Consider the following 24,211-nt stretch of genomic DNA (forward strand, 5'->3'; position numbering starts at 1 on the left):
AGAAGACGAAGAGGTTGGGTTGCGCAGCTGACGGTGCCGATTCCGAGGAGGGAGACGGAGCGTTGCAATCCTATTTAAAGTCCCCATGCATGGCCGCCCTGTCGCTTAGAAATGTCACTCAATGAAAGAGTTTTGGGCCAGTTGCTCTAACTTTAATTAAGGCCAACATTGTTCATGGGACTGTAGAGGCCGGACATTGAAATCAAGCATGAAGAAAAGAAAACGTGTCATGTAGTGGGCTAAATTAATTGTTTGGGGAGTTTATGATCTTTAAATTATATATATGTATATTGAAATATATACTTTCCCAAGCAGACCCTATGGTGCATGATTTGTATACACATGGGTTAAGTACTCTGATTTAATAAATGTGTGGATATAACTATTTAGCAAAGCAATGAAGGCATGCAAGGCAACACAACACAACACAATCTTCAATGTAATATTATATTTTATTGTTGTATTGCTTTGCTTCAACTGGATGCAGGTATATTAAGTATACGGTAAACTAATGCCTAGATCCAAATAAAACCATTTTCTTATGGACACAGAATGTCTGAAAGTATAGCCACAACAAAGTCAGTATCAAAAGGCTTTTTCTTAAACAATGATAATATAATGATAATGCAGTAACATTAAAACATACTTTAATATTTAGTCATGTCTTACAGATTGTAAAATTATCATAATTGCACAGGTTCCTTCCTGTCTATACTACTAGTGTGTGTACAGTATATCCTGTGTGCCTAATACTACTGTGTGTATTCTGTCTCAGGCCTAATATTTGCTCTTCATCCCAGGGCTGCTGAATAGAGTTGGAGAGTCAAAATGGGGATCAAGGCTGCTCTCCCCAGATATGAGCTGTATCTCTACACGGCTGTACTCTTCGGGGCCTTGACATGGGCAGGGAGTTGGATATTGGAAGCCTCAAGTGGTGAGTGGATGACACACATACAGAATTCCTGTATTCCCGAAAGACCTGTTCGGGTCTAGTGCAACTTTTTAGTACAACTTTCACCTAAAGGAATAGTTTGGGGGGTGGGGGGGGTACACCCCGTACACCCCAAACCATGCAAAGCCTATAACCACAGTACAATGAAAGCTAATAATAACTGCCTGGTCCAATTAGTGGCTTATCATATAAGCCGCTTATGTTATGATCATTCTATGAGAATGAAAACATTACTGGAGAATTAGTTTTAGAGAGCGTGTTCCTAGGCTGCGGATCACAAACAGTCCTATATTGTAATGTAGACTATATACTCTACCCAGCATTTACCCACATTTCGCATAATTCTGACACTAAAACACTGCATGCCGCCCGCCAGGCTCTTCAAGCACTGAATCTGATTTACATGAAAGATGAATTATGTAATAGCCAGTAGGTGGATCTGGTTGCCACAGACAGAGTGCTGACAGAGAGGCTTACAGCACTGCAGGGAGGATCAAATTGTCGTTGGTTTTTACTATTATGTCATTTCTGTCCAGGGGAAACCTTGTATGTAAAACAATCGATCCAATGTAGTTATTATTTAAATAAATATAATTGTAAATCATACACTTATATAGTGCCTTTTATCCAAAGCGCTTTACAGTGTGAATTATATTCACCCATTCACACTCCAGGGCAGGGGTGGGCAACTTTGACGATGGAGAGGGCCACTATAGTTCCACTCTCCCCCTGGGCCATATATTACTGTCGTAGCAAAAATAGCCGATCTACAAGCTCAAAACGCATCACTGTGCGACGCGTTTTGAGCTTGTAGATCGGCTATTTTTGCTATACTCGAATTTAAATCTTACATTTTTGCTATTTTTGAATTGGAATCCATTTTTATGTAATTTCAAATGCCTTTAATTATACTTGTGTTGAAGCAATGAGCTACTAAATTAGAAGTAATTAAAGCGGGTCATGTTTGCATGTTGTGGAATTGTAACAGCTGAAACCAATATTATATCAGTATTCTGACATTAACCTGAGGGCCACATTAAGTGAAGGTGGGGGCCGCATGTGGCCCCTGGGCCGCCAGTTGCCCACCCCTGCTCCAGGGCAATCAACCTGCTCATTGCAGTTATACGCTATATATGTGCCTTGCTCAAGCACACTTCGACACTACACACAGCCAGGGATCGGACCAGGGACTTTCCGATCCCCATGTAGAACAAGTGCTTTTGTAGATTTATTATTTGGTATTGTGCTCTGTTTACAGTGTCTGGGTTAGTGAATAAAAATGTCACAACACGGTGGGAAGTAATATATGCGGTGCCTCAGCCTCACACACCCATGTGTTGCAAATACTGTGTGTAAAAGATCAGACATGGCTGCTGTCTCTATCCCTCTCAATTAAATTAGTGGAATTCGTTGCAGCTGTGTACAGCTGTCCATGCCATATACATGCATATACACAGTACATACATACATACATACATACATACATACATACATACATACATACATACATACATACATACATACATACATACATACATACATACATACATACATACATACATACATACATACATACATACATACATACATACAAGTCAGACGTAGAAGCGACTGGTGCATTTAGGAATCAGACTGCAGTCTAAATAGCCATTTGGGTTGTTATGAATGCATTTTCTGTACACAGGTTGTTCAGGAACAACAACACAAACCTAGGAATGTATTTGTGTCTCTAGTCTCTAATTGCTGCCTTACCTGTTCCAGTAGCTTACAGACAGTTCAATCATTTCACTGAGTCTATATGATGTAACATCATCTCCTAAATTGTTAGTGATTATATAGGAAAGATGGTGATTGTGAAAATGTGTGCTAAGCATATTACACAATGTTTGGCGTTTGCAATTTAGTGCCGTGATTTTTTTTCCCACCCTAAAACATGATCATCAGATATTATTATTATTATTATATAAGGAGGAAGAATATTTACAAAAAAAGTATTTGTTGTAATTTTTATGTGACACACGTACCACCAGTTCATTAAGTATATGCCTGGTTTGCCTGGTGGGTGGTGATGGGTGGTGATCCACCTGAACTGAATCCGCACCCACAGCTGTGGTTGTATGATAAAGGGGGAGGGGAGGATATTGTGATGTCACTATATCACTGTTTCTTTCATTGGCACGTTTGACTGTCAAGGTTTCAGCCTCCAGGAAGAAACCCTAAATACAAAGGGAAGACACCATTGCACATAACAACCACACCAAGGGGTCTAATGAAGTACTGTCACCTCATGAACACATGAAAACTGGAAAAATATAAAAATCATCTAAACCATCTTTAACATTAACACAAGAATGTTGCCAAACATGAACATAGCAACTACTAACTCAGAAGCCTTACATCATAGATCCTACTGCTATAAATGACTGTACGTTTAATATTAATATATAATATTTGTTAGTTATTCTGTAAAATCTTTCTCCTTACAGAGAACCTAAACAGGAAGGCCTTCAAAGAGCACGTGAAACCAGGATGGCATTATTTTGGCAGAAAAATGGCATGTAGCTCTTTTACCTTGTTTGTGTTTCTCTTTGTATTTTTCAATTAATTCCCACTGTATCTTTTACTTCTGTTGTCACGTATATTATGCAACGTATGCCTTTCACAGGATGTGTCAGACTTCGAATGGGCGATGTGGTTCTCTACATTCCGCAATCATATCCTTTTCGCTCTCGCGGGTCATGTGATTTTTGCCAAGATCTGCGGCCTGATTGCTACCAAGGTACGTGTGTGCATGCATGAGTGTGGGACTATTTATAACATGCATGACTGTGTGTGCACACGCACACACAACACGCACGCACGCACGCACGCACACACACACACACACACACACACACACACACACACACACACACACACACACACACACACACACACACACACACACACACACACACACACACACACACACACACACACACACACACACACACACACACAATAATATATAATGTGTATCTATCTGCATGTCTGTACATTTCTCCAATGAAAGTTAAAACACAGGTTCTGTGTGATGTGTTGTGTGTTGCATATGCATGCATTGTGAAGTAGTGGACTATAGTTTATATAGAAGCAATTTTATCAACATTAGGCCAAGGAGTGCACAATAAATCATGGGAAGAGTCTATGTTGTATATACTGCAATCGGGACATTATTTGTGTTCCAAATTCCTAATGTATTTAAAAAATCACACCCGTGTGAACTGAGTGGTGTAAGGTCTTATATAGACTGATCAGCTGTGGTCTGACGTAATGTCTGACGTAATGAAATCACACCCGGGTGAACTGGGTGACCGTAGCAACCATGCTCATTTTTTGAGCACAGACAGACAGACAGACAGACAGACAGACAGACAAACAAAGCCAGTCGTAGGAGTGGTTTACACCACTCAAAAAAAGTACTCCACAGGGTAATGAGTCAGAGTTACTGCATAGTATCGCTGGCCTTATGAGTAAACATCTAATAAATAAACAGTATCCATATCCCAAATGATTTTGCATTAACAATGTTTGGTTAAATAATAATACAAAATTGTGCCGTCCTTGCCCTAACACCTTTTGACTTGACGCATGTCATAGAAATATTTAAATGCAAAATGTGTATGTTCTTATGCTTTTAACCAGCTAGTCCGGCTAGTCTGGCTACAAAGCAGGCTCTACTGTTGGCCGTTATTTAGATTATGTGGAGAATATTCACTCCCTGCCCTGACGTGTCTTCCACTCGATCTACTCCCTCAAAGCATAGATGTCTAGATCACAACTGCTGATTAGTGATTAGAAGTTAAGATAACTCTGAGGCAGAGTGTGATTATTGTGGACATACTTGTTTGGGGAGATAGAAAAAGGACACGCGAGAGAGATGGGAGAAAGGGAGTTCTACCACAGAGAGATGGGAGAAAGGGAGTTCTACCACAGAGAGATGGGAGAAAGGGAGTTCTTAGGAGGCCCACAGAGAGGAACTCTTACAGGAAATCACTATTCTGTCGTCAAGAAATAAAACTTAAAGGAGTATTCAGTGATTTGGGTTATTTGGAAAACCCCCCGGTCCACCCCGGTAACAAGATGTGCACATGCACGCACTACAGTGGGGGGACACGTGACAGGCCAACAGCACGCACACCAAGGCTCGCCCCCGCTCGATCATGATTGGTGGAAGGCCCCTCTCTATCCTGATTGGATGAAGACTTGGCCACCTAGCCAAAAACGAAACCTAAGGTTTTTTGACCCCCAGGGGTTAAGTGGGGACAGGGAGGAACTCCTTATATGGTCAGCACACTCTATAGTAGGGAGGAGTATCACAACAAAACAAAAAAAGAAGTGATATTTGAATTAAGTTAAATCACTGAATGCCATTAGAAAATGTCATTTTTATATAACATGCATGCGTTTAATGATAAGTTAATGATAGAGATGATCTATATTGCTGAGTGTGCCAATAATAACCTTTCAATAAATATGTGTACATATTTAAAACAGTTCAAAATGTTTTAAACATGTTTTCTGTCTTGTTTCATGATTGCAATGAAGATTGGTATTGATGGATGTAAGGTAACATCAAAAAACGTCATATGCATTTTCTGTAACCCATGCCATTATACATATCATCTAAAGCATTGATACGTGGAATGGTATATTACTTTGTAACATTACACTAATCTGCTGTTCATCCCGGACCGTCTCATCGCAGTAGTTGTAGTACTAACATCACTCACTGTTTGTAGTTTTGCAGTATGGATATAATATATTGGATGGTACAAGCGATGATGTTCAAACACCACATTGACGTTGGCTCCTACTCACCCACAGCACAGACCCTTGATCTTCGGTTTGTACGGCGCTCTGGCGGTCCTGGTCACGATGGGCTGGACGTACGTGGCCCTGGTGCTGTCTCACTGCATCATACTCTACAGCGTCGCCATGGTCAAGTCCAAGTGGATGTGCTTCGGTGCAGGCCTGGCCACTTTGGCTTCCATCAAGCTAGAGCCATATAACGCCTGGCAGGTAGGTTAGCTCCTTGTGGTGGAATCTCAGTAAGCCTCACGCTATACTTATGAACAGATTGCTGTTGTTACATATCGAAATTCAAGACTGGAAGACCGAAGCAACAAATTAAGCTAGCTGTAGCCTTTTAATAGCATCTGTCGGCTAGATGTGGGTTGAAACTTGAAGTTGAATTCTATCTAGAGTGTCTGTACGAGTGTCTGACTCTCAGGTTGTAATTGACTGTATGTGTGTGCTGGGCCGTTACTTGTGAACCAGATGAAGCATCATGAGACTTGTAGGAACACAGAGAAGAGATAAAGGTGTTGATCATATCATATCATAATCATAGTTTTCTGAAAAAGCTATGTTTCTATGTCAGTTGTTCTTCGATTTTTCAAAAATAGCAGATCTACAAGCTCGTAGCGCGCCACTCGGTGGCGCGCTATGAGCTTGTAGATCTGCTATTTTTCAATAGCTAAAGCATAACATAATGCTAACACCAAAAGGGGTTCCCGCCCAAAATGGGTTAATAGCATCTGTCGGCTAGATGTGGGTTGAAACTTGAAGTTGAATTCTATCTAGAGTGTCTGTTCTGTACGATAGACGTTGAACATCGTCCTGTTTGATGTCTGGGTCCATCTTTAGGCAGCCTTGGTGACCGGTTCGTTTGACCTGCAAGATGTCCTGTTCTATGGCGGTCTTGGTTTCTCCATCTTTCGCGGTATGAGCTTTGCTTTGGAGAACTGCGAGAAGAAGGATGGCAACTACACCCTGGGTGACCTGCTCAAGTACAACTTCTACCTCCCGTTCTTCTTCTTCGGGCCCATCATGACCTTTGACCAGTTCCATGCTCAGGTGAGTTTAATCTCCCTCAAGGATTATGTTGAGGAATTGGAACCACCGTCACCTTTCCTCACATCATGATAGGAACGCTCCACACTACTGTAATCCATGCTTATATTAGTCGGCCGTGTGTTTTAGCTGTGAGGTCATTTGAAGGCAGCGGGCCAATACAGTATTTATAACGTGGTGAAGGCTGACGCACATTAAGATTCCGTCACGTTCTCTGCTCATATAAAGTGCAAACGGAGTCAGAGGACCGATCCTTAAAAGCTAAAGGGTACATTTCTCTTGGTTTAGAACTTTAGTACAAAACCCAATAGCGTATGTTGGCTTCCATGCTCTCTCTCTCTCTTTCTCTCTGTCTCTCTCTCTCTCTCTCTCTGTCTCTATTACACAGTGCAGTCTACATTATGGTGAAATTGAGTAGATTTCTATTTGTTTTATGCAAGGTTTGCATCATTTATCAGAGCATAGATAAGTATAAAAATAGCAGTAATTCAACGTTCTATGTCCTCCCAGACTAACGTCCCCAAGCTGACTCGTAAGGACAGGGAGCTGTGGAACATCACCTCCCGGGCCTTGTTGCACCTGGGAGTCATTCTGGTGGTGGACGTGTTCTTCCACTACCTCTACATCCTGACCATCCCCAGTGACATGAAGCTGGTCAAACAACTGTCTGACTGGTCCCTGGGTCAGTGTGGTGTTCTTAACGCATATATCTAAATGACGTTTCTTTTAACATTTAAAACGTGACCTGTATGTATTTGTTGTAGGATTAATAGAACATTAGCAGCCATAAATCGGAGCATTTTTCTCTGTCTCTGAAACTCCTTCCAAGTTGAGCTGAAATGTCTAGGAATAATTACTTTGTGGTTCTTAGCCACCGGACGTGTTTATGGCAGAATAGCAATCTTGACTTCCAAAACTAGGACTCAGGTTGTAATAGAGTCTATTAAATAGACTGTAAAAGTGTGCTGGGCCGTTACTTGTGAACCAGATGAAGCATCATGAGACTTGTAGGAACACAGAGAAGAGATAAAGGTGTTGATCATATCATAAATATTGTTGTTTCTATAGAATATAATAACCATCAACCGAACAGCACGTCAACATCATGACATCGTCCCTTTACTGTAAGTCAAAGGCATTATCTGGAAAAGTTTTATCAAGCATAGAATTTTACAGGAAACACTATAAAGAGTGACGCTGTACCTTCCTTCATTAAGGTTTCATGGAGCAAAATAGAAAATTCAGGGCTTAAAGCCAAAAAAGAAATCCCATGACTGAACAAGATTTTTTGCAAATCTGCACTGATCTCGTTAAATGACCCCTATGAAATCCTCAGGACTGAAATCCGTCCCCAGGACTGAGAACTTTAAGCCCTGAAAATTACATGGATAAATGATTTAGATTTAAAAAAATCACACTTGTGTGAAGTGAGGGGCACTCTTACATCATCGTACAATACATCATCATACATCAAATTCCGTGCTCAGCCAATCAAATCATCTCAATTTACAATTTAGGCATTTAGCAGACGCTCTTAATCCAGAGTGATTTACATTAAGCAAGAACAAAAAGCATACATAAAAAGTTGTTATCATGAAACATGTGTAAGCTAAGAACGTAACAGTGGAATTTCTATATAATGAAACTATACATATAATAATAAACTATACATATATACTATATTATGCTATACATATGTACTATGAAGTGCTATGACTACATACAATGCAATTCTAGTGCTGTCTACATAACATGCTATAAGTCTGTATCAAATGCTATCTAAGTCTACAAAAAGTGCTATCTAAGGGGCTAGGGCGGGTAAGTGCTACGGGCCATGGTGGAGTCTGAAGAGGTGGGTTGTCAGACTACGGCGGAAGATTGGGATCAAATTTGGTACACTCGAACACAAAAACTCCTCAAAAACTAAAAAGGTACAAAAGGAAGTTATGATAAAAAAACAAACAGCAACATAATGCAGTCTTTGTCTCATTCTGGCAGGTGGTCTGGCCTACTCCAACCTGGTGTATGACTGGGTGAAGGCAGCAACATAATTCAGTCTTTGTCTCATTCTGGCAGGTGGTCTGGCCTACTCCAACCTGGTGTATGACTGGGTGAAGGCAGCGGTCATGTTTGGCATCATTAACACCGTGTCTAGACTGGACCACCTGGATCCCCCTCAGCCTCCCAAGTGTATCACCATGCTCTACGTCTTCGCTGAAACGTAAGTGTCCATGGGAACCAATTAAGAGTAATTGATTTAGTATGATAATGAATCTCTGTTTTATATATATATCGTGAAAATGTGTGCAAATCTTTGAATATATATTCTTTCACAGCGAACGTTTTAACTCATATGTTTGCTTCTGGGGGGTTCCCTGGAACAACATATTTTCAGATGGGGTTTCCCTACACATACATATAATTCTGTGGGTCCTTGACATGAAAATGTTTGAGAACCACTGACATAGAAACAGAGGGTTTTTCAGAAAACTGTCAAGATTTAGAAGACATTTGTAGAATCGTCCTCAGGTCTAAATGGGTTCTTAACTACTTTCAAACTGGTGTCCTAAATTCAGGTCATGTCATTGTAGCCGATAATGTTCAAAGGTTTTCAAAAATGTTCAAAGATGTTCCACAAAAAGTGGTTAAGAAGAACACATGCTAATGGTAGATGTTTTCCTGAATCCATAACACTGAAATTCTGTCATGACATTAACAACATTATGTGTTCCTCTTATAGGCACTTTGACAGAGGCATCAACGAGTGGCTGTGCAAGTGAGTGTTTGATTGAACTGAACAACAGATATTACATTCTCAAATTGACATTGAAAGCGAATAGAGATGCTTCGATCTACACATGGTTCTTCGTTAAATTGATTCCTCCCAGTTTGGTTGAGTATGTTCCCTTGTTGTTTTGTTCAACAGATATGTCTACGATTTCATCGGCTGTAATCATGACCAGATCTTCAAGGAGCTGCTGGCAACCATCGCAACATTTGCTGTCACCACCTTGTGGCTTGGACCATGTGAACTGGTGTACCTCTGGTCCTTCTTCAACTGCTTTGGTCTCAACTTTGAGCTGTGGGTGGCCAAGCTTTTCTCCTTTCCTCCATTCTCCACTATTGAGGTGAGTAATGCATCATAAAAAATCAAATGAAAAAAGGCATATTTCGTGTGTGCGTGCGGGCGGGCGTGCGTGTCTCTGTGTCTGTGAATCTGCAGCTAATCTTTCTAAACTGCTGCTGGACTGATCAGTCCAAAGTTTTAAATATTTATCTTTAATTTTATAATGGAACATGTTCAACATGGAAGTCAATGGGACTGAAACCTTGCTTAGATTTGGGGCTATACGTCAACAATATGTCATAGTAGATGTCTGTCGTCAAGATACATATCATTTGTTTAACTCTTGAGAGTGTAAAATGAAACCAAATGGACCCATAATGGTTTCATTTTTCACTCTCAAGAGTTAAACATCTAATAGGGTCCATTTGGTTACCAACTCTCCTTCCTTTAGCTGGGGGCCACTTGGAACCCCCTCAAGGACCACTGGTTGAAAACCACTGGAATCTATACACACTGTTCAATACAATGTATTCAATCCTCCTGTCTCATCTATACACACTGTTCAATACAATGTATTCAATCCTCCTGTCTCATCTATACACACTGTTCAATACAATGTATTCAATCCTCCTGTCTCATCTATACACACTGTTCAATACAATGTATTCAATCCTCCTGTCTCATCTATACACACTGTTCAATACAATGTATTCAATCCTCCTGTCTCATCTATACACACTGTTCAATACAATGTATTCAATCCTCCTGTCTCATCTATACACACTGTTCAATACAATGTATTCAATCCTCCTGTCTCATCTATACACACTGTTCAATACAATGTATTCAATCCTCCTGTCTCATCTGTCTTCAGGGTCTGATGGGTGAAGGCATGTCGCGCAGAATCAGGGGTGTGTTCAACGCTGGCAATTTCTGGCTAATTATCCTGTTCAACGTACTGTCTCTCAACAGTCTGGAGTTTGCCAAATTAGTGGCAAAGAGGCTTCTTTTCAAAGGTGAGAAACTCGTTGGATATAGTGAACAGGGACAAGGTTTCTATTTAGAGTTCTCCTTTTGGGTCCGGTCAATGAAAGTTTATCGCCGGGTATTCAAGTTACTTGATTCAATACTCAGACGACGTGTCATATTGTTATATTGTCATATTGACACGTCCCCTAATAGCTCCTATATACTTTCATTCAACTTCAAATTCCACAATTTCCAGTCTATAACATTAAGCATGTTAGATTCATTGAAAACATGTTCCTAGTTCTTGTGATTGATTGATTGATTGATTGACATTGTCCATCTAATACATGAGGACAATTCCATCATTTTTTTAATGTTATTTGAAGCATGAATGTCTTGGATGGACTAGATGCAAACATTACATGACAGAAATATTAACATAATGAAATAACGAAGCAAGAAATTACCGTCTCCTCGTGCATCAGGACAATATCAGTCACCAGAAGCCAGGGGCGTGTCAATTAGCACTCAAAAGCCCAAGTAGTCGTAAATGTCCTCATTGTCCTGAAATGCCACCTCTGCATCATGTGAATATCCACTTCGGTTCCACCCAGGGTCGGATCTTCCATAAGGGCAATTTGGGCCCAGGGGACCTTGGGCATCAGGGGGGCCTCCAAAAAAACAATCCACCCATTTTGTTATCTATTCAAAATGAGTCAAAATGTGTGTTTTGATGATGAGAATGCAGCTGGAAAGTACAATTGTGTGTAAAGCAGCAACAATGTGCTACTGTTGTTCAAGGTGGGTGGGCCCGCTGGGCCGTGTGAGGTCGGGTGACAGGTGGAAAGGTGTTTCTGGTGGAATAAAAGACGTGTTTGTTACTGCCTGGCTGTCACTCTGGGGTGGGGAGGCGGCCGGGAATAGGCCAGAGAAACGACCAAAAACCAAAAAACCTGCACAAAACCGCAAAAGATTTCGCGCACGGGTCCACGCGTGGGGGCCCTTGGAGCTTCAGGGCCCAGGGGCCCTCAGAGGTGCTTCAGTGCCCAGGGGCCCTCAGATGTGCTTCAGTGCCCAGGGGCCCTCAGAGGTGTTTCAGGGCCCAGGGGCCCTCAGAGGTGCTTCAGTGCCCAGGGGCCCTCAGAGGTGCTAACCTTAGAGTATATATGAATAGAGACGGCACCGAATTTCTCCTCCCATCCACTTGCATTAAGTTGCTCAAAAGTGCATGAGGCGATTTCACTCCTCCTTCCGGGTAGGAACAGAGTGCATTCTGGGATGGATTGGGCCAAACTCATGAACGCGCTGGCCGTTGACTATCATTGCACGCGTTCACGTGCGTTCACGTATGAAACAGCGTTCACGTGTCATCATGAACGTGCGCAATGATAGTCAACGGACCAGCGCGTTCATGAGTTTGGCCCAGCGCTGCAATACCAAATTCAGCCACTATGTCCATTTCGCCTCAGGGTTTCCTCCGGGTGCCGTCTCTATTCATATATACTCTAAGGTGCTAACCCAGCCATGAAGTTCCACCACTTCCATCTTCTTCTTCTCTCTCTCCAGGTTTCCCCGTGTCGACCCTGTCGGTGTTATTCGTGACCTACTGTGGCGTGCAGCTGGTGAAGGAACGAGAGAGAACCCTGGCGCTGCGGGAGGAGGCTGAGGCGGACGCGGCCAAGCCGATAGACGGTGCCAAAGAGAAGGCAGAGTAGAATTAAATGAAACGGAGGTTGAAAGACTTTACCTACAGTATACGACAGCCTGGTCCTCGGAATTGGACTGAAACCAGACAACTAAGTCTTGCTTACAAGTCCACATTTGTTGCTTTTGTTTGTCAGAAGCAAGGGTTTTGAACTGTGAAATGTCCTGAAGTGCCCTTGCTGTGGATAGCTGCCACATTGTTCTTTGGCACAACCCCACCAATGGTGCATTTTGTATTTTATGGTGTAATGGTAATGGTATCATTTATAATGTATCCAAAAACAGACACTTGATTATCAGATCATAGGCATGGAAAATATATTTTTAAGACAGAGATAATAATATATTGATGATGAAGATGCAGTACTGTAATGGAACTCCTACTAGGTCCTTTTTTGATTGTTGTTTTTTGAATCTATTTTTAATGTACTCAAATTATGGATGAATGTTCATACTTTCTTCGGTTTCTTTTTGAGTTGAGGGTGCCTCCATTTTTACCTCAGACAATTATTACACCCAAGTATTACAACTCTTATATTTTCAAAAACTGTTTTAAACTTGAATAAACTCTAAACAAAGGTGACACTTTCACATTTCACATTGCATAATCACGTAGCGTTTTCTGCTCAGACGACTGTCCGCCCACCATATTGTCCGTCGGCTACTGTGTCGTATTTTGCTCTACTGTTTCAAAAAGCAGAAATGCAAATCCTGCTGCATATGTGGATGAAAATCCACAGAATCAACATTACAATTTACAATTACAATTTAGGCATTTAGCAGACGCTCTTAATCCAGATTGAAATTGCAGATTGATTAGGTCTCTATTGATTTACTGAGTGCTGTTCAGAGGTAAACAGCCATTGCCCCCGCCGGCAGTGCACTTTGGACTTGATATAGAACATACTGACGATGAGTGATGTTTCCATTTAAAAGTGATCAAAATTTAATTCAGCTCAGCTGAAGCACTGAGACTCATCCACACTGAACACAGCATGGCTCTCTCTCTCTCTCTCTCTCTCTCTCTCTCTCTCTCTCTCTCTCTCGCTATGGCCTCACTCAGACCTTTACTGCATTGCTGTATGCTTGTTGGATGAATGTTGTGTAGTGTCATGGCCGCCCCAATGCATTTCCAATGGGAGTCACATGGTTTGACACAACATTTGTGTTGTATGAGGGGGAGGGGCGCAGTCGAAACACAGCTGAAAGCCATACAACAGCTTGTAGTCCAAAATGTGGACTACAAACCATGTGACTTCCATTGGAAATGCATTGGGGCGGCCATGACACTACACAACATTCATCCAACAAGCATACAGCAATGCAGTAAAGGTCTGAGTGAGGCCTATCTCTCTTTCGTGCATCATTCATCAGCAGAGTGAGAGAGAGAGAGAGAGAGAGAGCGCATGGCTGCTTTACGCCCACTATCGTTATCTCCTACAAGAGATTGGGTGTGACTGACATTTCTGCATTATCTCCCCCCTCTCACATGAGCTGGAAACGTACATGCCACTGAGGCCGGCCGGGGCCCTGGGTTTGTTGTGAAAGGTAACAGCCACAGCATAGCAGGGAATATTATGGGCCAGCTGCACTCTGCCTGTCTCCTAAAGGTCTGCTGTGTGTCTTCCACAGACACACAGGAAAATCCCTGCTGACAGCTATACTTTTTTTTCTTTCTTTTTTTCTCTCTCCTTTTTTCCAAGTTTCTATTTTTAAATGTTTCTATTTTGACTGTTTATTTCAACGGTTCCATTTATTTGATTTGACACATCATCATCACTTCAAAAGAGAATGTTTTAGTTCTGATGGGTTCAATTTGTTACAATGTGAAGATGAAAGAATTAAAAACCTGTTGGAATAACAATGTCTGAGTAATTGTATTACACGTAGATATACCATTTTATGGTATACTGAATTGTCAGTGTATCTGGTTACAGGACTACAGCGTTGACAGACAACCTCTTCAGCCAATCAGCATAACAAAAAAAGCTGACGTCACCTCCAGTCTCCAGTCCCAATCATGGCAATTATGCCACATCACAAACTCAAGAACAGCTACAAACCCCATATTGTTCGTTATTTAATGTAGAAAGCATTTACATGTATGTTTAATTATTCTAGATTCTTTCCTGTTGTGGAGATGTTTAGCTCAATATTGCGTATAGCTTTTATCTTTTTGGCATAGACCCATTTTAGCAGTCTTGGCAGTTCTGTACGTGCTATTGTTTTTCACAAAATATGTCAATATGGTAGAGGGCCGTAAGGATCCCTCAGGAACTGGAGCTCACAGTCATTCGTCAAAAGGCCTTCCTTCCTTGTCCTTTTGATCGCTCGATGAGTAAATTGTTATGATTTTCTCTATCCACCTTTCGGCCTTTTTTGGCCACGTCACAGAAATTGCATTTCCATACGAATGGGACTACAGTGTTGACAAACAACCCTTTCAGCCAATCACAGAATCGTCAACCACAGAATCTAGAATCTAGTTAAAACCCACATGGGAAAAAGCCCATTTATGACGATTTGATTGGCTGAGCACGGAATATGATGATAAAGAGCACCACTCACTTCACACAAGTGTGATTAGCCTACTTGTCAATTTCAGTCATCAATGTTTATAGATCATTGTGTATATTTATATTTTCTTTTTGGGCTTGACCCCGTCTTATAGATGCTTGCAGCTATATTTATTATTATTATTAATCATAATAGTAATAATATAAACAACATTAATATAGGCTAAACGCTACAGAATGACAGAATCGGCTATTTTCAAATGGCCAAAATGTATAGCGTTGAAGTGGTTAATGTATGTTTTCTAATAAAAATTTAAATCTCCAAAGTAACTAGTAACTAAAGTTGTCAAATAATTGTAGTGAAGTAAAAGTAAGAATTTTGGCTCCGAGATGTAGTGGAGTAGAAGTAAAAGTATTGGAAATTGGAAATACTCACGTAAAGTATAAATACCTCAAAACTGTACTTAAGTACAGTACTTAAGTAAAAGTACTTAGTTACTTTCCACCACTGCCTATTGCCCTGTGTTAAATGAAGTCACATTGGAGATCCACACAATGAAAGGGGTGAAAGTTAGAGAAATGTAATGGTTTCATCCCACATTCCTGAAACATGTTGGACTAGGCTGGTGTCAGGGCCCGCCGGGATGTTTAATTTATTATGTGTCTACAATTAAATGACTCCAGAGATGTCCCTTTGTTATAGTGTTTCCCAACATGGGGTCCCAGCCCCCCCCCCCCCCCTGGGGGTTGCCAAAGATCACAGGGGGTGTTGAGCCTGTGTGAGTCTTTAAAGTTGCATGGCGATTGTTTGGAGATATAGTCCAAAACTGTTAAACATGTTGCACAAAATCATAGCTAATTCCTACTTGTAACATCATTGTGAACTAAGTAATACCATTGTTTTAAAAAAAAAGTTTCACAAAAGCTTTTTTTTTAAAATAACAACAAATGTAATAAAAAATATGGTGGACTCATCCTCCCACTTGAGAGTTTCCAATCCAGATTAGTGAGAGAGAGAGAGAGAGAGAGAGAGAGAGATGACAGAGAGAGAGAGAGAGACATGGAGGTGGAGTGAATATTTCATCAAAGTAACAGGACCCGACCCCAGGCCGAATGGTGAGAGGATGTGGTGGATTTAACATGCTGACACCTACCGGTGCACTTGGTTATTCATTCAGCTGTTTGCGGGGGACTGTCCTGTGCTGGAGGAGTGGGACTGCAGGCCATCTTCCCTCTCCACCAAAATGGATTCCTCAGCTCTGTGAGGACCCAGTCTATAAATACCCTCTGACTTGCAGTGTGACTGATGTCCAGAGACAGCTGCAGCTATAGCAGCCTGCCGGTGGAGAGTAGAGTAGCCACAGTAAACCCAGCTCTGTGAATAGAGGCAGTGCTGTTCTGGCGTGGGGTTCGAGTAGGGTGCCCCTCTTCCAAAAGCTCTCCCTCCCAGGAAACCGCAACCCGGGTTAAGCAGACAGGACAAAATGGCGGCCATGACCATAGACCCGATCGAGCAGCCACGGATGTACCAGCAGACCCTGCTTCAGGACGGCCTCTGTGACCTCTTGGAGAACGACAAGTTTGTGGACTGTGTTCTCAAGATCCAGGACAAGGAGTTTCCCTGCCACCGTTTGGTGCTGGCTGCCAGTAGCCCCTTCTTCAAGGCCATGTTTCTGTCAGAGCTGGAGGAAAGCAAGAAGCGCGAGATTGTCCTCAAAGACGTGGAACCGGGAGTTATGGGCCCGATCCTGCGATACTTATACACTTCTGACATCAATCTCACAGAGGAGAATGTCCAGGACATCTTCATGGTGGCAAACATGTACCAGATCCCCTCCATCTTCTCGGCCTGTGTGTCCTACCTCCAGGAGAAGCTGGTGCTGGGCAACTGCTTGGCAATCTTCAGGCTTGGCCTGCTGCTCGACGTCCCCAGGCTCGCTGTGGACGCCAGGGAGTTCATCTGCGAACGGTACCAGGTTATTGTCAGGGACCAGGACTTTCTCCAACTCGGCCCGGCTGAGTTGGCCTCCATCATCACCTTGGACACGTTGAACGTGGACCGGGAGGAGGTGGTGTTCGAGTCCCTGATGGAGTGGGTTTCACACGACGAGAAAGAGCGAATGGCTGACCTGCCCGAGTTGTTGCACTGCGTCCGTTTCCGGCTGATACCCGTGGATTACTTCGAAACCAAAGTAGAGTGCCACAAACACATACGGTTAAACCAGGACGTCAAGAAGGAACTTGAGCTCATCAAGGACGCATACAACGATATCCTCCCGAAGCCCACGAAACCTAGCAGGAGCGAGGGGGCGTCGGGGGGAGAGGGCAGCAGCGAGGAGGATGAAGATGAGGGGCTGCTTCCTGGCATCCTCAACAACAACCCGCGGTTCGGAATGTTTGAGACAGACCTGGTGCTGATGATCAGTGACACAGGTACGGTGGCCTATGACCCGGTTGCAAACGAGTGCTTTGTGGCCTCAGAGTCCACAGAAATTCCCAAGAATCACTGCAGCTTAGTGACCAAGCACAACCAGGTGTTTGTGGCCGGAGGACTCATCTACAACGAGGAGGACAAAGATGAGCCATACAGCTCCTACTTCCTACAGGTGAATATATAATATGATGAGTAGTATATTATATGTTTAATCCAACATCCCTGTCATAACCATCCAGTGTATAATAATGTGAGAACAAAATGATGTTGATGATCAATGAAATTGGACGATTACGTGTCCATTTGGGTAAGTATATTTACACTCTCTAAGTTAAACAAAGCTATATACAGTCATTTGTGTTGCATATATGGAAAAAAAATAGGTTCAATTTGAAAATAATTATTCAGTTCTGTGTTCTTCCTTTGATCCCAGTTTGACCCAGTGAGTTCTGAGTGGCTGGGGATGCCCTCTCTACCCAACCCCCGGTGTCTGTTTGGGATGACTGAAGCAGAAAACTCAATCTTTGTCGTGGGTGGCAAGGAACTGAAGGAGGGAGACCATGTTTTAGACTCAGTTATGATCTATGACAGACAGTAAGTATAATAGTGTTTGTCACAATCCATCCATTGCCTTAAATAGAAAGTGAACAGATTGTTGTTCTCATCAACAGTTGGTTAGACTTTTCTATTTCAACAGTACATGATTAGTCAGTCAGATGACAGACTGGAAGAGCAACTGTACACAGTCATCACTCATGACTCATGAGGCTATATTCTATTCTTTTCACAGGTCATTCAAATGGGGGGAGTCGGACCCTCTACCTTACGCTGTGTACGGACATGGAACTGTGTCACACAATGGTCTTGTGTATGTCATGGGAGGAAAGTCAGAGAGCAAGTATGTGGCACGTATTGACATAAGTGTTGATTACAGCTTAAAGTTGAATTACAATGTTCGGTATATTTCCACTCTCAATCAGCTTCGCTGTCACCGAGTTGTCAACAGCTTCATATTTGTTACTATTTTGTCAACTAAGGAGGACCAACAATGGCTTTATTTCTGACAAACTAACGTTTTGATTACTGGGATCTTCATCAGGTTCCTTTTGTTTATCAATGTATTTTAACCTACAGCATTATACTATGTGTTAAATGGTTTTCAATTGTTTGTTTTGTTTTGTCGTCCATACATTGGATATCTTATTCCAAATGACAGACTCTACGGGCTCCATTTTCGTCACCGCTAAACCCCTTATCCCTAAACTTCTTTGCCTTTTTTTTTTTACTATTTTGCAAAACATTTTTGAATAGTTAAAATGGCCATTCTACAAGCTCACAACGTGTCAATGTAGATTGGCTAGTTGAACTATTCATAAATGTTTTTCAAAATAGTAAAAAAAAGGAGAAGAAGTTTAGGGATATGGGGTTTAGCGGTGACGAAAATGGAGCCCGTAGAGTCTTACATTATCATGATGAGTGACCTTCATTCTATCCCTCCATCGTTCTGTCCTTTCCATTCTATCCCTCCATCGTTCTGTCCTTTCCATTCTATCCCTCCATCGTTCTGTCCTTTCCATTCTATCCCTCCATCGTTCTGTCCTCTCCATCATTCTATCCCTCCGTCGTTCTGTCCTTTCCATTCTATCCCTCCATCGTTCTGTCCTCTCCATCATTCTATCCCTCCATCGTTCTGTCCTTTCCATTCTATCCCTCCATCGTTCTGTCCTTTGCAGAAAATGCATGAAGAGGGTGTGTGTCTACAACCCCACAAAGTTTGAGTGGAAGGACCTGGCTCCTATGAAGACGGCGCGCTCCCTGTTCGGCATCACTGTACACGAGGACCAGATCTATGTGGTGACAGGCGTCACAGATTCAGGTCTAACAAGTACAGTGGAGGTCTATGACATCGCCAACAACAAGTGAGACTCTTCTGTTTTATTTATAAAAAAACTGGGGTATCTTCCCAGGGTGGGTGCTTACTTACATTACTCACATGCATCTACCAGGAAGATAGAGGGAATGCGCATGCATAAAGTAGCCTAGTTTAATGTCATTTAATGCAATCAATCGTTTGGATGTATGGGCCGTCAAGGCCAGAAAGTTGTTTTTTTGCCACTAAGTAAGCGTTCCCGCATAACTTCCGGGTATGATGATGATGTCACGCGAATACCCTCTATAGCTGATCTACAAGCTCTCAATGCGGTGCATTGCAAAGCATTGTGAGCTTGTAGATATGAGCATCGTGCCTGTCACAGACATGCGCAGAGCAAGTTCAGTCAGGAAGTTAATGCCAGCCCCTACCTTTTGACAAAAGTATGAATATGGTTACAATCTGTGCGATTCCAAGCCAACATCTAATAGTTCATTCATAGACTAGTTGATAGTAGTTATGAGATGCATGCTGTATCATTCATACGGCCAAATGGTAGCTATGAAACAATCATATTATAACATATGCATGCTGATATAATTTAGAAAGCACTGGTTCCTTATTCAATATTCATCATCTATGTGGTGTGTGTGCGTGTGCGTGTGCGTGCGTGCGTGCTTGCGTTGTCATTCTACAGGTGGTCTGAGTTTACAGAGTTTCCACAGGAGCGCAGCTCCCTCAACCTGATGTCCATGGGGGGTGAATTGTACGCTATAGGGGGTTTCGCCATGATGCCCAGTGAAGGGAAACCAGAGCCTGTCCCCACAGAGATGAACGACATCTGGAGGTGAGCGTTGCTGTTATTGGCATGTGGTGGACAAAGTACATGAACCCCAGTGCTTGAGTCAAAGTATAGATACTTAGGATAGATAAGGTCCTGGGTTCGATTCCCGCTGGGTGGGGACGCTGTGGGTGCTGGCGGCGTGTCCTCTCCTCCGCGTCATCAGTGCCCATACCCGAGGCCGGGTTGGCAAAAGGGCCTTTCTGTGTGGAGTTTGCATGTTCTCCCCGTGTCCCCTAGGGTAGGTATACCCTCACAAAAAACATGCAGTAATCCTGGTCTCTAAACTGCCTCCCCCTGGCCATCCGGAGCGCCTGATGGAAGGGAAAATAACTGGTTGGAATAACGTGTTCCTTCCACACGCTACGTCCAACCAGGGAAACTCCCAACTTGGACACTCATGCATGAAGGAAGGAAGCATGAGTTCAAGTCCGTTGCTCTCCCCAGGTTGGCGGGGGGTGTGTAGAGCCCAGGATCACATTAGATAATTGACACAGGAGTCAGAGGAGAGCATAATTACATGATACTGACATTTGCAACAAGACCACATATAACACTAAAACCGTCTTGACCCTTTGGTGTGGTTAGGTCAAAACGTTGCGCCAGTAATAAACTATGTTTTTTTCTTTTAGCCCTATACAATATTAGAACATGCTCTTCTAATCTCCCATAGGTACGATGAATCAGAGACCTGCTGGAATGGGATTTTGAGAGAGATTCGCTACGCAGAGGGAGCAACAACTCTTCCTGTCCGTCTCAATACGCTGCGTCTAACCAAGTTGTAACTGAGCTGCGGGGCATTTCATCATCATGCTATACATCTCAACAACATCACATGTCTTCATAGCCTTCCTCCGCGTGGTTGATTTTCCATGGATATTCACTGCTTTTGTTGTTTTGAATTTGAATTCCTATAAGAATCCCAAATGACTGAAGTGCTAAGTAACCAAGTGAGCCTTTTGTGAATTTACATGCTTCAGAAAGCAGCTTTTTGGGGTGAGATGCCTCTTTAAAACATCACCATTACCATAATATGTATAGGCTAATATCTGTTCTAATTTCAGAGGCCCAAACTAGCAACATCAAGGGTACATTTATTTGGCCTCTGTTGGCGCAGTGTAGTGTTATGCATACAGAATGCATTATTTTACCCAACGAGAGAACAAAAAGGTAATTCCTCAAGTACAGTGTTGTTAAACTATGTCTTTCTTGTACAAAAAGCTAAACTGTACCTGGACCCGAGTCGTATTTGTATATCATTTTTGTTACATATTTTGTCCTTTTTTTTTTCTTGATGAACTGTTTGATTTACATGAGGTAGAAATAAAGATGATGGGCTGCCATTGCTTTTCTTTCAGTGTTGATTGATTGATTGATTGAAATATTTATTAACAGTTTGCAGAATTACAGTACTTCAAGCACAAACTCAATACAAAGACTGTTAACTGTGAGTGGACGACCCAATTAAGCATTACACTTGTTTACAAGAGGGTCCACCTTGTTCAATTCATCAAAAGATGTGCAATTACTGTTTGCTGTTGCGGTTGGAGCGGTATATACCAAATGAGGAGCTTCACTCAGGGATTTTGACTGCTTGTGTGCTATCTATTGGAATTGATTGATTGATTGATTGATTGTTATTAACAGATTGCAAAATAAGTTTTACTTTTAACGCCTTTGTGCATGCATAGTCAAGATGACATTGTATTAGTGCTCCAGCTCCAGTCATGTGCTATGAAAATATCTCTGCTGTCGGGAGGAAACCTCATAACTCCAAAATGTATATTTTTCAGGAAATTAAGAAAACATTATATTTTTAAAACAAAGCAATACAGCCTCATCAAAGTTGGTGTTGTGAGTTTATATATTGTCAATTACTTCCATGAGAGGGGGAGAGGTGGTGGAGTTAGTTGCTTTAGCAGACCGTTTGAGGGTCCAATGGAGTTAAGAGGTTTTGTCCAAAGCACTTTTTACTACTTTCCATTGGTTCAATATTTTCGAAACAACACACAGACGTAAAGGGTGTTCAACAGCACTGATTTATGCCACAAAAAAAATCAAAAACCTCAAAAATGGAGTTATGAGGTTTCCTCCCGACAGCAACGATATGTGGAAAGAAAACGCCATAAACATGCCATAAACTAAAGGCTACCAACACTTCAGCTGAAAACAACCTGTCAGTATGGCCTAATGTGAAATTGAAAATTGCAGTACTTTAATATAACCCTAGGGGGAGCCAAAACATACATTTTCATTGCTCCACATCACATCTTCGAGTGTTGGTCAGGAGCAGCCAGCTATATAGGGACTGTGCTAGCTCTGGTCCATACTAGCCCTACTCCCCTTGCTACCAGCAAGGTCATTAGGGCTATGGACCAGAGTGCATAACATCATCCCACTGGCCACATAAAGGATGGGAAAGTAATCTCCTCTCTCTCTCTCTCTCACACAAACACTCACGCACGCACGCACGCACGCACGCACGCACGCACGCACGCACGCACGCACGCACGCACGCACGCACGCACGCACGCACGCAGAGAAACATCAGTTAAATGTGTTTGCTCGCTTTATTTTTGTGTCTAACTTTATGTCCCGTTGTTCTAAAACACTTTGCAATCAATCTGCCCTTTAAAACAATCTTACATAAAGAAACACTTTACGCTCACTCGTCATGACCAGATTACATACAGGGCCAGTGGGGTCAGTGGCAGTGCCATGGGGCCCTTTAGGTCAACGCTCAAGTATGTGGGCCTCTCAGCCTATACAGTCCAAGATCCGTTCCCTCCAAAATATGTTTACTTTACATGCAAACAAATATCTTGGAAATACTCCAGGCAGGGTAGACTATGTGTAAAATACTCCAGGCAGGGTAGACTATATGTAAAATACTCCAGGCAGGGTAGACTATGTGTAAAATACTCCAGGCAGGGTAGACTATATGTAAAATACTCCAGGCAGGGTAGACTATGTGTAAAATACTCCAGGCAGGGTAGACTATGTGTAAAATACTCCAGGCAGGGTAGACTATATGTAAAATACTCCAGGCAGGGTAGACTATGTGTAAAATACTCCAGGCAGGGTAGACTATGTGTAAAATACTCCAGGCAGGGTAGACTATGTGTAAAATACTCCAGGCAGGGTAGACTATATGTAAAATACTCCAGGCAGGGTAGACTATATGTAAAATACTCCAGGCAGGGTAGACTATGTGTAAAATACTCCAGGCAGGGTAGACTATATGTAAAATACTCCAGGCAGGGTAGACTATATGTAAAATACTCCAGGCAGGGTAGACTATGTGTAAAATACTCCAGGCAGGGTAGACTATGTGTAAAATACTCCAGGCAGGGTAGACTATATGTAAAATACTCCAGGCAGGGTAGACTATGTGTAAAATACTCCAGGCAGGGTAGACTATGTGTAAAATACTCCAGGCAGGGTAGACTATGTGTAAAATACTCCAGGCAGGGTAGACTATGTGTAAAATACTCCAGGCAGGGTAGACTACGTATGTAAACCATTGTGCTAAAATCTCAACAGGTACTTTCTTGACCCACAAATGCCTTACAACCTCATTACTAGTGTTTGCATGGGTAGGTGTGTGTGTGTGTGTGGGGGGGGGGGGGTCCTGAAAGATACAGTAATTGCCCCCTCCCCCTCAAGTTTGTAAATACATCGAAAAATACGATAAACCCCCATTTGTAAAGGATTAAGGCCTTGGCCTGAAAGAGAGGTCATCAGGTGGTCCCCAAACTTCTTAAGATTGTTTAGACCTTAGAGTATATATGAATAGAGATGGCACCCGGATGAAACCCTGAGGCGAAATGGACATAGTGGCCGAATCTGATATTGCAGCGTGGGCCCAAACACATGAACGCGCTGGTCCGTTGACTATCATTGTGCACGTTCACGATGACACGTGACCGCTGAATGCCTGCAATGATAGTCAGCGGCAGCGCG

The 24,211-nt window shown here is 42.4% G+C and overlaps 3 protein-coding genes across 4 annotated transcripts in view; 2 read left to right on the top strand and 1 right to left on the bottom strand.

Moving 5' to 3' along the window:
• hhatla (hedgehog acyltransferase like, a) overlaps positions 1 to 13,307 on the top strand; it is a 14,022-nt gene extending 715 nt beyond the window's left edge. The window contains exons 2-13 of one of the 2 annotated variants that reach the window (XM_079510273.1): positions 801 to 934; positions 3,439 to 3,506; positions 3,618 to 3,731; positions 5,540 to 5,560; positions 5,819 to 6,013; positions 6,641 to 6,850; positions 7,358 to 7,529; positions 8,924 to 9,068; positions 9,588 to 9,623; positions 9,774 to 9,975; positions 10,789 to 10,930; positions 12,450 to 13,307. In XM_079510273.1, the coding sequence (XP_079366399.1) occupies positions 829 to 934; positions 3,439 to 3,506; positions 3,618 to 3,731; positions 5,540 to 5,560; positions 5,819 to 6,013; positions 6,641 to 6,850; positions 7,358 to 7,529; positions 8,924 to 9,068; positions 9,588 to 9,623; positions 9,774 to 9,975; positions 10,789 to 10,930; positions 12,450 to 12,598 (1,560 nt within the window). In that variant the 5' untranslated portion in view covers positions 801 to 828 and the 3' untranslated portion in view covers positions 12,599 to 13,307. The remainder of the gene's footprint in view (positions 1 to 800; positions 935 to 3,438; positions 3,507 to 3,617; positions 3,732 to 5,539; positions 5,561 to 5,818; positions 6,014 to 6,640; positions 6,851 to 7,357; positions 7,530 to 8,923; positions 9,069 to 9,587; positions 9,624 to 9,773; positions 9,976 to 10,788; positions 10,931 to 12,449) is intronic. The other variant, XM_079510274.1, reaches the window with a different exon arrangement.
• The window catches only part of LOC306929686 (crystallin J1A-like), a 163,672-nt gene that overhangs the window by 40,789 nt on the left and 98,672 nt on the right, over positions 1 to 24,211 (bottom strand). The window lies entirely within an intron of this gene.
• klhl40a (kelch-like family member 40a) lies at positions 16,316 to 21,062 on the top strand. Its single transcript, XM_079510205.1, has 6 exons — positions 16,316 to 17,709; positions 17,971 to 18,131; positions 18,328 to 18,435; positions 19,271 to 19,456; positions 20,105 to 20,254; positions 20,922 to 21,062. The coding sequence occupies exons 1-6, from the start codon at positions 16,588 to 16,590 to the stop codon at positions 21,031 to 21,033; spliced, it is 1,839 nt and encodes a 612-aa protein (XP_079366331.1). The 5' UTR covers positions 16,316 to 16,587; the 3' UTR covers positions 21,034 to 21,062.

Source organism: Electrona antarctica (assembly GCF_951216825.1).
Source record: "Electrona antarctica genome assembly, chromosome: 1".
NCBI lineage: Eukaryota > Metazoa > Chordata > Actinopteri > Myctophiformes > Myctophidae > Electrona > Electrona antarctica.

What these genes read in the sequence shown, in the direction of transcription:
- klhl40a (XM_079510205.1), top strand. Translation starts at nt 16,588, where the DNA reads ATGGCGGCCATGACCATAGACCCGATCGAGCAGCCACGGATGTACCAG. An exon ending in ACAGCTCCTACTTCCTACAG is followed by an intron (nt 17,710 to 17,970) that starts GTGAATATATAA and finishes CTTTGATCCCAG; the next exon opens with TTTGACCCAGTGAGTTCTGA. An exon ending in GGAGGAAAGTCAGAGAGCAA is followed by an intron (nt 18,436 to 19,270) that starts GTATGTGGCACG and finishes TGTCCTTTGCAG; the next exon opens with AAAATGCATGAAGAGGGTGT.